The following is a 13,933-nucleotide window of genomic DNA, read 5'->3' on the forward strand; positions in this document are numbered from 1 at the left end:
AAGCTGTGCTTTAAAAAATAAAACGAATCCATACGAAATTTGTTTTGGAGGTTGCCAAAAGAATCTAGTCTCACAAGACTAAAAATTGAACCTAAATTGAATTTTTGTCCTTAACAAAAATCACTACATTTGGTGCAAAGCTAACACGGCTCATCATCCTTGAAAACACCATCCCAACAGTGAAGCAAGGTGATTGATACATGATCATATGGAAATACTTTTCATCAGTAGAGACTGGGAAACATGTCAGCGTTCAGCTAAGGCCAAGATGGACAAAGCCAAATGCGGGTCAATTCTAGCAGAACATTGACATTTTAAAAGACTTGAAAATTGGAGTGGAGGTTAACTTTCTGACAGGACAATGAGCCCTAAATGTACTAGCAAAGCTACACTGGAGTTGTTCAAATAAACCAGTCAAAGAACCAAGTATTAAAATGTCCTTCACAATCTGTATCCAACTGAGAATTTGACTATAACTGTTATTTAACAACTGATGAAGCTACAATTGTTTCAATAATAGGTTCTGCAAAGGAGGTATGTTTTTTTAAGTAACCTGTGTATCTGCAAATATATTTTGCATATTTGAATCAATGGAATGCTACAAAAAAACCCATTTAAGTACTTTTCAGTTCCATATTGTATCAGGAGGTGAATCCAAGGCACTGTAGTTACAAGTGAGGAATCGACCCACCAACAACATTTGGTGATGAACTGGAGTCAAGCTATATTTACTATATACTTTTTACTCAAATGGGGCTATTGGTTACTTCACTTTATACATCACTGCTGATGACCAAAGAGATCAGATTCAATAACCAGTAGTAACAATCAGCTGCCTCAAAGTGCTTTATAGAACACTGCAGTGTAATATAGTTATTTATTAATTCTCTTTACAAGGTCAAACAAACCTGTCATAAAATGACACGATAGCCATTAGATAAATGAGGACAATTTAATTGTAACCTTTAATAAGAAAGTTAAATAAAAGCATCAAATGAGCATAAGATCAGACATCGTGTAAACAAGAAGATGTAAAATGTAACCAAACAAAATGAGGAACAGTATAGAATGTCTATATTATTTAAATTACAATTAGTTACATGTAAACTTCTTTAGAGACAATATAATTTATGTATTCAGGAAAAATTAATAAACATATCTTTGATCAAACAAGAGACCTCTTCTTAATTGTGGTGCTTTTGTAATCCTCTAAAATTGTCATTTTAGATAAAAAAAATATGATTAACTTTTTATTATTCCAAAATAAAATAACTCTTCTTAGGATCTGTGCATTCTGATTCAAAACATAGGACTGAAAATAAAGCCAGTGCATGGCAAGTTCATAACTAGATTCATAAAACATTTCGTACAGAGCTAATATATTTTCTTCTCTTAGATCTGTATGTGGAAATAGTAACTTCGGAAACTCATCAATATTTACACAGAAAGCTTTTCATATTCACACATCTGCTATGCAGACACAAGGCTATGGTCAGGGTTATAACAGAGTTTTCAGCTGCATATCTTGCAAAATGTGTTCACTTACATTTAAGGTCAGAATTATGAACGTGAGACATGCCTTTGTTACTGGACGACCATGCTCACCCACTACCAGAGCAGCATTTAAGTCTGAGATATGAATACTAGTGTGTGCAGTTCTGAAATGAACTCATAACGGTGCACACTTAATTCTGAAACCTGTATTTAAAAAGACACCGTGTCAGTATCACTGGTGAGCACGTTGTAGTAAGACCTCCACAGGGCCAGGGGGTAATCTCTTGATCAGGTACCAGACCTCAAGCCGTCTTAATCCCTCCAAACTCTGACCTTCTACCTCCAGCAGTTCATCACCTGGGAAAACCTTCCCAACTGGTCCACCTAAATAACAGCAAGCATTTAGTAGTGAATATGTTACTATAAATATTTTAGAACTACACATCTTAACATTTTTATAATGGAAAATATCCGAGTGTGTATGTCATGTTATAATGAAACGTATCCGAATGTGTTTATACGTATGGATATTTTAAATCAGTTGCTGAAAATGTACGAGTGAGATGTGCAACCTTCAGACATGTTCAGATTATTCAGTTTTACTGTTGCATAAGCCTTGAGATATTTTGGCTTATGAGTATTTATGACTGTTATCTTAATCTAATTACACTATGAACTTACTAATTGCTTTACGTTTTACTGACACAATTTCTGGATGGCACAGTATAAAAGCATTAAGTGCCACACTACATAAAAGTTAGTTCAGACCTATTGATAAGGGTGATATTTTTATTTCATTAAATTTAAGGAACCAAAAACATTCGAATCAGGACTTTGCTGTCATAAGCGTGAAAAAAGTGGGTTCCTACCCTGAAAGAGCCTCTGTACAGTGAGGGGTTTGTCTCCTAACCTGGAGCCCACTCCTCCTTGCAGACTGAAGCCCAGGTCTGAGCTGGATTTATTCAAAGTTATACGCACTCTGCTGCCTGCGGAAGAAATAAATGCTTGTTTTACTCCACTACGCTGACATAATTATTAATGTAGATTATTAATCAATGTTATATGTACACTGAACCAATTTCATTTCATTAACCTTGTTAAGAAACTTTTAGACTTTTTTAATTAACTTAGCAAAGTCAATAGTCCCTACAAGATCAAAACAATGGAAAGAAAACAGATTTTTATCTCCTATATCCACACACTAATACTGGATTAAAAGTAAAATGATTTCAGTGTCATATTTGACGACACCAGGATTAATCATTTCATTGACATTATACAGAAATGGGAATTTTACCAGTTATTTAATAGGTATGAGAATTCAAGACCTTCTCTAAGTCAGTGTCAGTCTCTATTATGTATATATGTGTTAAACAAAGTGACTAATTCACAGATTGCTCCCTAAGGATTATTTTATGTCGATCTAAATATATATGACTCTACTCATGTGTGCTCTACACATGGTACATGCTACACATGATAAACTCTATATAAGTTTAAATAGTAGTACAGTTTAGTTGATCTTTTTTTTTTATGGCAGTGAATCTCTCACTCACTCATTTTCTACCGTTTATCCGAACTACCTCGGGTCACGGGGAGCCTGTGCCTATCTCAGGCGTCATCAGGCATCGAGGCAGGATACACCCTGGACGGAGTGCCAACCCATCACAGGGCACACACACACTCATTCAGTCACACACTCACACACTACGGGCAATTTTCCAGAGATGCCAATCAACCTACCATGCATGTCTTTGGACCGGAAATCAGAGTACCCGGAGGAAACCCCCAAGGTACGGGGAGAGCATGCAAACTCCACACACAAAAGACGGAGGCGGGAATCGAACCCCGAACCTGGAGGTGTGAGGCGAACGTGCTAACCAGCAGTGAATCTGGTTATATTAAATAGCATGCAACTGAGTGCGCCCACTAACTGTATAATAGCTGTCTTTACAATAATAACGTCAGTTGTAGTTTTGGAGACAATTGTATCCTTTGTTCATCCATCCATCCATCCATCCATCCATCCTTCACAGGATCATGGGGAGTCTGGAGACAACCTCAGGGGACTCAGGGCACAAAAGTGGGACGCCCTGGACAGAGTGACAGTCTATCACAGGGCACAACCACAAACTACAGACAATTTGGAGATGCCAATAAGCATGGGAAGAATATGAAAACTCTGTGCATGCAGGACAGAGACAGAACTCTACCCATGGAAGGACGAAGCAAAGCACTAAGCCACGGTGGTGTTAAAACTAGTGAATAAATATGACTTAAAAATGCTAAAATACAGATTAAAAAATTAATAATAGCAAAATAAGAATACTGTTCAGATAAGCACTGGTAACAGAATATAATCGTTAATTTTATAATCAATAATTTGTTGTTAAGATAAATAAGAGTAATAGGTACATCGATCAAGGTCACATTGCCGTATGTTGTTTAGCTGAAATTTGCTGGCATTGATTGCATCGATTTATTAATTTATTGGCACTGATTTCACTTTGATTAATAAAATAAAAGTGCACATAACATATAATAATATATACATAATATAATATAATATAATATAATATAATATATATATATATATATATATATATATATATATATACACACACATACACACACAAAATATATATAAATTATATATATATATACATATATATACGTGTATATATATATATATATATATATATATATATATAAATTATATATATATATATATATATATACACATATACATACATACATATATACATACATACACACACACACACACAACATTTTAGCAAATGTCCCAACAGTAATAATTTTAAGTAATTATTATTATAACTTCTGGTTATAGGCTCAGAACTTTGAGTGTTATATAAGTGTATACAGTATTGCAACACACCTGGGATTTCAGCTGCTTTCTGTGGACTGTCTTTTAAGCTGTAGCAGGTTTCGGTGACATCACCTCGTCTGATGACAACAACTGTCATGCCACGCCCCCTTGCTTTTCTCATGGTCTGGAGCGCATCCTTGTGGGTGGAGTTATGTAGAGCAGTGCCATTAATAGACAGCACCTGATCACCTTCATGGATGGAGCCTTCCTTTGCTGCTAAGCCAGTGGGTAGAACCTTGTGAACCTGAGAGAGCAGAGTTGAGAGAGAAAAACAAATAATAATAATAACATAAAAAGAAAATAATCAATTGTTGAATTCAACAATTCACATACTGTTTTTTTTCCAGGGTCAAATGCAGGATTATCGAAGTATAAAAGTCATGATGTTATTTTGAAACTGATGTCTCTGGTTAAGATACTTGTTCAAATGTAATAACAACTCACAGTCACAGGTTTATTCTGATCCACTCCTCCAGCCACAGTGAAACCGAGTCCACTTCCTGCCTCCTTATGTAGGACAACCACGTGTACATCTTCATAGTTCTGCTAATAATTTGAAGTATTTAGAAAAGCACATACAAATATTCCACGTCAAATATTCTATTGCTTATAATTTAAAAAAATCTTTACTTCCTTTTAATACAGATGGGTGACAATCACTTTTATCCATTAATGAAACATTTCTATCTTGATGGGATAGAAAGGGAATGCTGTCTTCCCGGCTATCTGTGTCTCCCTTTGTTTTGATTTTATGCTGTATTAAATTTGTCACCCAGCTATATGTTGTGGGAGGTGGAAGAGGGGTTTAACAGAAGTCTGCAGCGATGTGAATTGGCTGTGCAGATTATTGCTAACTCCCACTTGCCTTATATACCTTCTGGATATTTAAAGGATTCGTTGTACCTCTGATGCGTCAGCTTCCAAACCTCGGACATCATTCAGTAAGCATTCTAGCTCGTCCATGCCCAGCAATGTCACAGAGGACAGGGCAGAAACATCTGAGCTCATGGACACTGGACGATTGGACATCCAGTTATCATCATCCTTTGACCCACTGCTGTCTGAGACTGGAAGGTCCAGTCCACCCATACTGTACAGCTCTACAAGGCTGTTTAAGAGAGATAGGGACAAAAAAAAGAAGAAATGAATCATAAAATATAGAAAAGTATTATATGAAGTATGTTAAGTGTTAAAACTTTAGCTTGAAAAAAGTAAGTTTAAACTTTAGTTTAGACTTCATTCATCCTGTAGACAACTTTGAATAAATTTGACCACAATTATTTGACAAATACAATTCCACTGTTGTTGACCTCAGGTCTGATTACAGACGTGTCAATGAGTTTAGATTATTGATATATTTCTATTTTTAGGATTTATTTATTTGGATAAATGAAAAATGTCTTCTTTAAATCGAACAAATTCAACAATTTCAACTATCAAAAAACACTGTCGTCCTTAAATCGTAACATCATACCTCATACAAAAACTTCTATTGCTCATGTTGCTTGTGATGGTTACTGATGATTCCCCCGAATCAGAGTCATATTCTCTCTCTGTTCCCTCGTCTTCTTCCTCCTCGTCGTCATCGTCTTCGGGACCTTTATCCATAATCCACCTAATGACTTTTGCAGCTACTTTTTCATCTTTCATTGTGTTGTAGGGATTACTGAAATCACCTAAAGCTTCGATAGAAGTGATTCCTCCGGACTCACTAAGCAGGTTAGATGGTGTCTTTACTGGGGTGGATGAATATGAATTTTGTAACATAGTGGTGATTTCTTTTTGGAACGGTTTATCTTTTGTTGACAAGTTGTCCCCAATATTAGAGATCTTAAGGTCAGAGTGGGACATATTAGCGCTCCCACTGGACTTTTGGGAGTTGGGTGACACTGTAGAACTGAGATAATTCTTTACTTTGTCTTCAGATGATTCAATGTTTTTAGGCTTTTTATAAGATTTAAGATCACTGCCTTTGGAGAAATCTGGCTCATCCACATTTGTATACATTGTAGTTAATTTCTCATTCTTCTGGTTAGATGGAAATTCATCCGGTTGTTTCAAAGTCTGTGCAACTCCATGCTCCTGACTTTTAGCTCCTCTAATTTGTGCTTTCACTGCTATTCCTTCTTTATCCTGTGTCGTGGTCTGGACAGGTCCAGGCGTAGCTGCTGCCTCATCGCTGACTTCACTCTTACTGAAAAGATTCTCCTTCAAGCTTTCTCTATTCCAGCCACCCCACCTTTTACTCAATGACCTATCTGAATAAGTCTTATTCAGACTGGCCACCGCTTTTGGTTTTTCTGTAACTGAGAAAGCCCTTCTGGGATGAGGGGTCCCTGAGGAACTCTGGCTTTGTAGAGCAAGAGCCTCAAATTTGTGAATTGTGTTTCGCACGGAAGCCAAAGGTGATTCTTGAAACAAGCCCTTGCTTGGATTTCCTGAGGAGCCAAACTCCAAATCAATCCCATGTTCTGGATGTAGTTTTTCACTGTCTGCTCTCTTACTTTTGGGTGATTGGGGTTTGTTCCGAGGATTAAATTCCTGTGAGCTCTGTGATGGTTTTCCTGGAATTTCTGTTTTCTCCATGCTTTTTGTCAGTTTTGAATTACTAGTCGTTTTTTCATCTTGCCTCTCTGTGTCACTCTTGGTGCTTTTTTGGATACTATTGCTATCGTTCAGACCATAGACTGAAAATGAAGTAGGAGCTGTAAAATGTCTGTGCCTTGTTCTGCCTAAAGACTGAGTTCCTAGTCCTATAGTGTTTCCAGTCCGTCTTCTCTCATCGTGGTCACTATTGGTCACTGAGGATATAAAATCTTGGCTAAGGGGTTTCTCTGTAGACACTGTTGACATTGCATCCAAAGTATCTTTTCCATTGGGTAAAACAACTGAAGTGTTTGGAACGGTAGTAAAATTCATTTGTTCTTTTTTGAAGGGTGCTTTTGGGAAGGTAGCACACTTTTCTGGGTTATATGAAACTGTCTTCATTTTTTTCAAAGAAGAAACAGATATGTTTCTATCCACTGAACTTCTAGTAGGCTTACTGTGATCTAAATTTGAATCAGTAGCCTGAACACTCGAAAAAGGGGCAGGGGTGATGATTCTATGAAAGATTCCTGAACTTGTTTGACTATTATCCTCTAAAGAAGTATGGCCATTTCTGCCCATTACAGTCTGATTCCTAGTGATTTCGTTGACCTTCGTTGCAGTGACCTGAGAACTGAGAGGGTGCTCTGCGATATCTGGTGTTGTAGCACTATTTCCAGAATACCATGGACTTTCTCTTTCCTCTGTCCTGTCCTGTCTTGGGTTTGCCTTTATGCTCAATGGGAAAGACTGGGCAAGAGCCACTGTTCTCACAGGTGAAGTTCCAGGTACTGATGAAGAGGTAAATCCACTGCTGCCTTGCTTTCTTTGACCAGATCCATTCAATGGTTGAATGTGTAATGAGACTCTCTTTAATGGGTGAGCAAGTTCGTTAGAGTTCATTAGACTCTCAGACCGTCGCATGGCTCTCCCTCCAATGTCCTTCGTATCACTACTAACATCCATCTGATTCTCTTGTCCTCCTTCAAGTTTTAATCCTCTCCAGTCTAAGCTCCTACTTCTGTTTGAATGATACATTTGTTTCAACGCTGTTCTTTCAGTCAGATTTGTAGTGAGACTCTCATTGCAATCTAGATTCTTTTGAATGGTCTTAGAGCCGATGGAGATTTCAGGTTTCTTTGTCAAACTGAACGGATTCGGAGCTCTAGATCTTTTGTCGATCTTACCAGTATCTGGAGATGGAGGTGAAATGGTGTGGACTTTGGGTGTATCTTCTCTATACACTTTCATGCTTCTGTTTCCTTTGTCAAAAGTCTCAGCCTTAAAACTACTGGCTTTATTGAAAAAATCTTGTCTTTCTTTGGCAGAGCGGATTTTGAACCTAACCGGGGTCTGTGTTGGAGCTGTGCATGGCTGAATTTTGTTTTGTTCTTCAGAACCTTTTGAAGATTCTCCATTTCCAGCTCTTGCCACTGATTCTGATAGATGGGCTGAGAGTCCAGGCACACAAGTAGATCCACCAGAGATATCCATTTTGGACAATGAGGAACAGTGTTTGCATTACAGCGTGATTGTCAGCAAATGTTTCAAGTTCTTTTTAGTATTTGGTTTCATGCTCAAGTTGAATATTTTTCTCACATAAATGTCCATACCAAATGTGGGTAGGTTGTCAGCTATGTAATTCCCCTTGCACAGTGTGATCAAGGTTTTCCAAGCAGTAATGTGGCATTCTTTCTACGTAATCCATAAACAAAAAAGATTTTTTGTCAGGGTGGAGGTGTGGCTGTATAGCAGTGTCATAAAGTTCTGTTAAAAGTCATATAAATGTAAAAGTAAATAAAATGTCCAGCAAAGAACTAACCATAAACAACAACAACAACAACAAAAATATAGCTAAAAAATCAGCTCGCTCTCCATCCTTAGTATTTAGAAGTCTTTAGATCTGCTTATGTTGGATGTTGGCTGTTGACACTTTGTTTTCTTTGTTGTTGATTTTTTCAAGAACATTGAGTAGCTTCAGCCTGAGTATATTCCTTTGCTTCTTTTCAGTCCACAGAATGTTGTGTTGTATTCTGTATATTTCACTGGCTGATGTGATGGTGACTCTCTGCTTCTTTCTGCAACTGGCTTTTTCCAGACAGTCCTATCATTCAAAGACCTACAACAAAGTATTGATAGAATTAGATAATATTTTATACAATAATACATGCAGTTATAAGGATCAGCCTAATTAAATAAATAAGATATATATGAGTTTTAAAGTAAATGTAATCTAGTTTCCCTGAGAAATTGTGCTAAAGACACAGAGAAAGCCAAAATAACAAGCCTAGAAACTTGACGAGTGAAACCACATACTTATATATACGTCTCACCCTGAAATGAATCGCATGACTGTATCATTTTATGTTTACACTACCAACATGCTTTTAGCTCTTCGTCACTCAATCGAGCTTCAACCAAACCTGATCTGCAGGCAGACAACAGGTCAAACACACTAGGCCACAATCCGGACAGATTAGAATATACACTACAGTACTCGAGTGATGGTAATGGGCATAGATCTAAAATACAAGAGGTATCTCACGGTTTGACTATTAAAATATACTTACAGTAAGCAGATTTGTTGTAGAAATTAACAAATGTACCAAAGCTCCATAGGCTGGTCATGCAGAAGCAATCATTCAAATCAGATAAAACCTCTGAATGAGACAAAAATCAGACAGCCTCCCAGACACAAGCGCTAATTTACACACTGTACTTATTGGCTGCCCATCCATGAGTGATCAACCATTTAAGATAAAACACTCACCTTATGAACACAGCACACATCATAGTCATTTCAGTAATATTAACATGCGGTCACAAAATAAATACCTGTAATAGGCTGAGAAAACACAGGTCCAGTGTTTCGTATTGTTGAAGCAGAAACACAGTACGCACAGACAGGGAAGGAGGTAAGAATATAAAACGAGGTGTGTTTTAATTTAACCATTCAATAGAGTGGCCAACACCCCACAGGCACGAGTGACAGACATGATTGCCTGGAAAATAAAGTGAGGTTAATTCTGAAAAGAAGCAAGTACTGATTAGGAAAGGAGTAAATGTGCAAGTAGAAGTGAAACTGATTGACAGAAAAAGGGCTGAGATTAACTGTGTGGATTTAGAGTCTGTCTAGGGAGAGAACTGGTGTGTGTTGATTACAAGTTCAACTGCTCTCAAACACACACACACACAAACACACCTACACTGGACACCGGACATAGAAATGACACTGACCAACCAAGCACTTCAGTTAGACCTCGAATTTAGCTGAAATTTGTCAGACATACCTTTAAAGAACTCCACAGCAGGTGTTCAGGAAACACTTCCTCTGCCCCTCTCTTACACTCATTCTTTTTCTATTTTACTATTATTCATCTGCAGTGTAAACTCACCGAACAGGTTTAGCTTTTTTTTCACCCTCACCCACCCCCTCTCATTGTTACACCTTCCTTTCCTTGCTTAACTCTCTTTCTCTCGTTCTCATTATACCCGTCTGTCTTTATCTCTTGCATTCTCTAATCTACTTCTACAGTATTTCTCTCTTCGCCAGTTTCTCTCTGCCTTAACTCTCTCTCACTCCGTCTTTCTCATGTGGCTTTCTCTTTCACTCCTCTCCCTCTTTCACTGTACTGCATGTCTCTCTCTCTCCACCCTTTCTCTACTGCTTTCCTCTCCCTTCAGTTCATTTTCATACATGAAGGGGAAAAGTAGTGATTAGCATGCACACACGCCCTGGGTGGTGAAAATAAAATAAAAGCACAAAAAGAATATGAATGCATAAAATAGAAATTTTCCTTGGCATGAAATTGAGTGTGGATTTATTCATGGCCCCATTTATTTATTTTTTTTGGTAACCCACATATCAAAGAAGCATTCGTGACTTGTTTATTTAGTGACTCATTATTGGAGTCACATCTTGTAATATTCGAGAACAGAAATCGTGAACAAAAATTATAATTGTAGATGATTGAAACATTAAAGACGAATCAAAAGCAACAAAAAAGGGTCACAGCAGGCTACCAAAATAGCTTAGATGCACATTGACAAAAATTCTAAAGAGTCTCTTCCTATAATGAAACCAATCCAAGTAAAACTTAGACATCCAGATGTTAGATTGCCATACTGAGGTGATAAAGCCATACTTGCATTTACATCTAAGAGCGAAAGTGTCAGCAGGGGAGTGTCTTCCAGGGTTAAAATAAAGAGCCAAATACATAACAAAACAGGCATGATTTATTAACAATTATTAACTGTTGAGCATAAATAACACAAGGGAACACTAGGGAAATCTACACAGGTACATAATGCTAGAAAATACAGAACATGGAACAAAGAAACAAAATCACTCACCAGACACAAACTCAAAGACAACTTAAAGACAAGGACTCCGTGGCACAACAAACAACATGGCAGGATTAGGGTTCTTACAGACACATAAGGGACAGGTGGTCCTTCTGTCAGAAAGTGGGTGCCTTCGAAGGGCTTTAGCGTGCCTCGATAGCAAGCAAACAGGGGATTTATTAACAGAAAAATAACAAGACTGACCAAACACAGGGAAACATTAAGCAAGACTACAAAAACAGGACCCTAGAGAACTAACAACCTAGAAACAGTAAGCACACAAATATAAAGACACAGCAACAGACGCAACACCACAGGGATAAATAGGGGAGGTAATTGGCGAGACATAAGGAACAGGTGTGTAGAAGCAGGAAGGTTTTAAGGCAAACACACTTGAACAAACAAAGTCACATGACACAGGATATAATCAAAGCCTGCCAGAAAACCCCCTGGTGTTCAAGCCAACCGTTACAGACAGTTGCAAAACAGTGAGCTACTACAAAAGCCACAGTAGATGTAGATATATTTGTTTTGTACTCAAAATATTTATGTCTGTACTTGGATTTCAACCTGGATTGGGTATGGTTATGGTATGAAACATTAACCTTTCCAACAGATGTAGAAATGCTAGCACTGTTTGTCTATCTATTCATCCATCCATCCATCCATCTATCATTTTTTTTATTGTTTTTAATGTGAATTTGTTTTTGTTCTTGATTGGTTTTCCATCCAAGTTGGAATATGAGTCTTTACCTGGAATCTGACAAGTATTTCCCGCCCTTTTCCATGTGCATTCAATACACTACAACCACATGTACTGTACAAGCCAACAATGCAGAACAACCTATAATTTCAACCTAAAGTCCAAACTAGTACAAGCAATTTACGTATGCTAACTTTACTTTAGCTAAACAGTAACATAAATGGCGATCTAACATGTAAACCGAAACTCTGAGGTATTTTTTTTTTGTTTTATTTTTTTTAAACTAACTTTATACAAACAGGAAATGATTACAGCCTATTGTTTCCAAACTGCACCTTATTTTACGCAGGGTGACTATGCACCAGCACAGCATGCGAAAAAATATTCTCCAAAATATTTATCACAGTATGAAAGTCTTTGCAATCTTTCTAGATTGTTCAATGGTCATGTCATTTATTTGACCTAATACGTTATTGACCTTATTAAGAAAGAATAAAAGTGAGCATGTTAAAAATAATAAAGGAAAATTACCGTGGTTGTTTATGACATCTCGAGGAGCACAATTCTGTGAGCTTCCTGTAACTGTTACCACAAACTTTAGTTTCAGCAGAGAGGGGAAGATAGTGATGGGGGGAGAGAGAGAGAGAGAGAGAGAGAGAGAGAGAGAGAGAGAGAGAGAGAGAGAGAGAAGAATGAAGTGAGGCATTGGGGCTTTGTGTTGCATCATTCAAAAAAATAGTGGTTTTATAGAAAGTAAAAGCTATCTTGCTGTATAACCATATAAGCTCTGAGCAGTTTATTGGTGAAATGAAACCTAATATTTACTTTTTTCTAACCCATCAAAATTTCTCAATTCTTTCTGTACAACTCAAGCAGGTAAAACCAGCACAGTATTGTTTTTGGGTAACTTCTACTGCATTATAGTGGTTCTGCAGACCATAGATGATGATCCTTTCCATTTCTAGGCTAGGTGTCCAAAGCAGATAAATCGCCATACTTCTCAACTTGTACACAATGCCGATGACCCACTTTCATTAAATGATACAATCTGAGAAAAGCAGATGAAATCAGTTACTGCAGATCCTGCTAGATATCCAGAATTTGTTTCAAACTTAAAATCCCAAGTACAGATTTCTGATGAAAAACTACACAAAGCTTTTTTAATCCGTTTTTCAAAGACATGGATGCATCTCCTGGATGAAAAGTTGGTGCATGCAATGGTAGCTTAGCAGTTGAGTTGGGAGCTTGAATCCTACCTTGTGTCCTGAGACCTCGGGGATGGATTGCAAACTCAATGTGACCCTGTGTAGGATAAGCAGTACAGGGAATTGATGGAAGGAATACTACCAGTCTGTCGATTGGCAACACTTGATTGTCTAGACATTTTGATAAATGGTTAAAATAGTTTTAAGACTAATGTAAAAAGTAGAGTGAAACAGAGCCTGTGTATAAATTATTTCATAATCAAATGCAAGCAAACAGTGTCTGTTTGACAGCCAATTTAAGTAGCGCAGTTCCACCTCTTGATAGCATGTTTGGACTGTTACCTGCAGCTGCAGCAGTTGCCCTCCCTTGAGGCTGTTAGAATGAAGGAAGTGAGATAAGCCCAAACTGTTAGGAGGCAAGAGAGCGTATCATGTTTTATATCTGAGGATGGTCTTGCTGGCTCTCAAGTTGTTGTTGTTAAATTTCCAACCCGCCTACAGCAATGATGCAGCCGTTTAAGTGGTCCATGGTTTAGGTGTCCAGGATTCACTGGGATGCACTTGCATTCTTATTACAAATCTTATGTTATCATGCATGCATCCTCTAAATGTGGTTCTGGTGATCAGATCTCAGTGTTTCTCTCAGACACACCGGGCCCTATTCACACCTGTAATTAAATTAGCTCTGTCCATATGAATGGATCAGGCAGG

At 37.6% G+C, this 13,933-nt stretch overlaps 1 protein-coding gene across 5 annotated transcripts; it reads right to left on the reverse strand.

Annotated features, from left to right (window-relative positions):
* Positions 1 to 938: 938 nt before the first annotated feature.
* si:dkey-92i15.4 lies at positions 939 to 13,517 on the reverse strand. Of its 5 annotated transcripts, none has more exons than XM_047811483.1 (7): positions 13,274 to 13,517; positions 5,859 to 9,089; positions 5,288 to 5,492; positions 4,829 to 4,930; positions 4,394 to 4,628; positions 2,364 to 2,480; positions 939 to 1,878 (listed from the first exon to the last, which is right to left on the reverse strand). In XM_047811483.1, exons 2-7 carry the CDS (start codon positions 8,462 to 8,464, stop codon positions 1,727 to 1,729), a joined length of 3,417 nt encoding a protein of 1,138 aa, XP_047667439.1. In that variant the 5' UTR covers positions 8,465 to 9,089; positions 13,274 to 13,517; the 3' UTR covers positions 939 to 1,726. The 5 variants fall into 5 exon arrangements, with proteins under 5 accessions (XP_047667439.1, XP_047667438.1, XP_027008788.2 ...); XM_047811482.1 differs by lacking the exon at positions 13,274 to 13,517 and adding an exon at positions 12,549 to 12,659; XM_027152987.2 differs by lacking the exon at positions 13,274 to 13,517 and adding an exon at positions 12,549 to 12,657 and having other exon boundaries at positions 4,829 to 4,927.
* Positions 13,518 to 13,933: the final 416 nt, after the last annotated feature.

Source organism: Tachysurus fulvidraco, chromosome 3 (assembly GCF_022655615.1).
Source record: "Tachysurus fulvidraco isolate hzauxx_2018 chromosome 3, HZAU_PFXX_2.0, whole genome shotgun sequence".
Lineage (NCBI taxonomy): Eukaryota > Metazoa > Chordata > Actinopteri > Siluriformes > Bagridae > Tachysurus > Tachysurus fulvidraco.

Excerpts from the sequence above, each read along its gene's own strand:
- si:dkey-92i15.4 (XM_047811483.1), bottom strand. The coding sequence starts at position 8,464 with ATGGATATCTCTGGTGGATCTACTTGTGTGCCTGGACTCTCAGCCCAT. Across the intron at positions 2,481-4,393 it reads GAAAGCAGCTGAAATCCCAG|GCAGCAGAGTGCGTATAACT; the intron begins GTGTGTTGCAAT and ends TTTCTTCCGCAG. Across the intron at positions 1,879-2,363 it reads TGTACAGAGGCTCTTTCAGG|GTGGACCAGTTGGGAAGGTT; the intron begins GTAGGAACCCAC and ends GCTGTTATTTAG.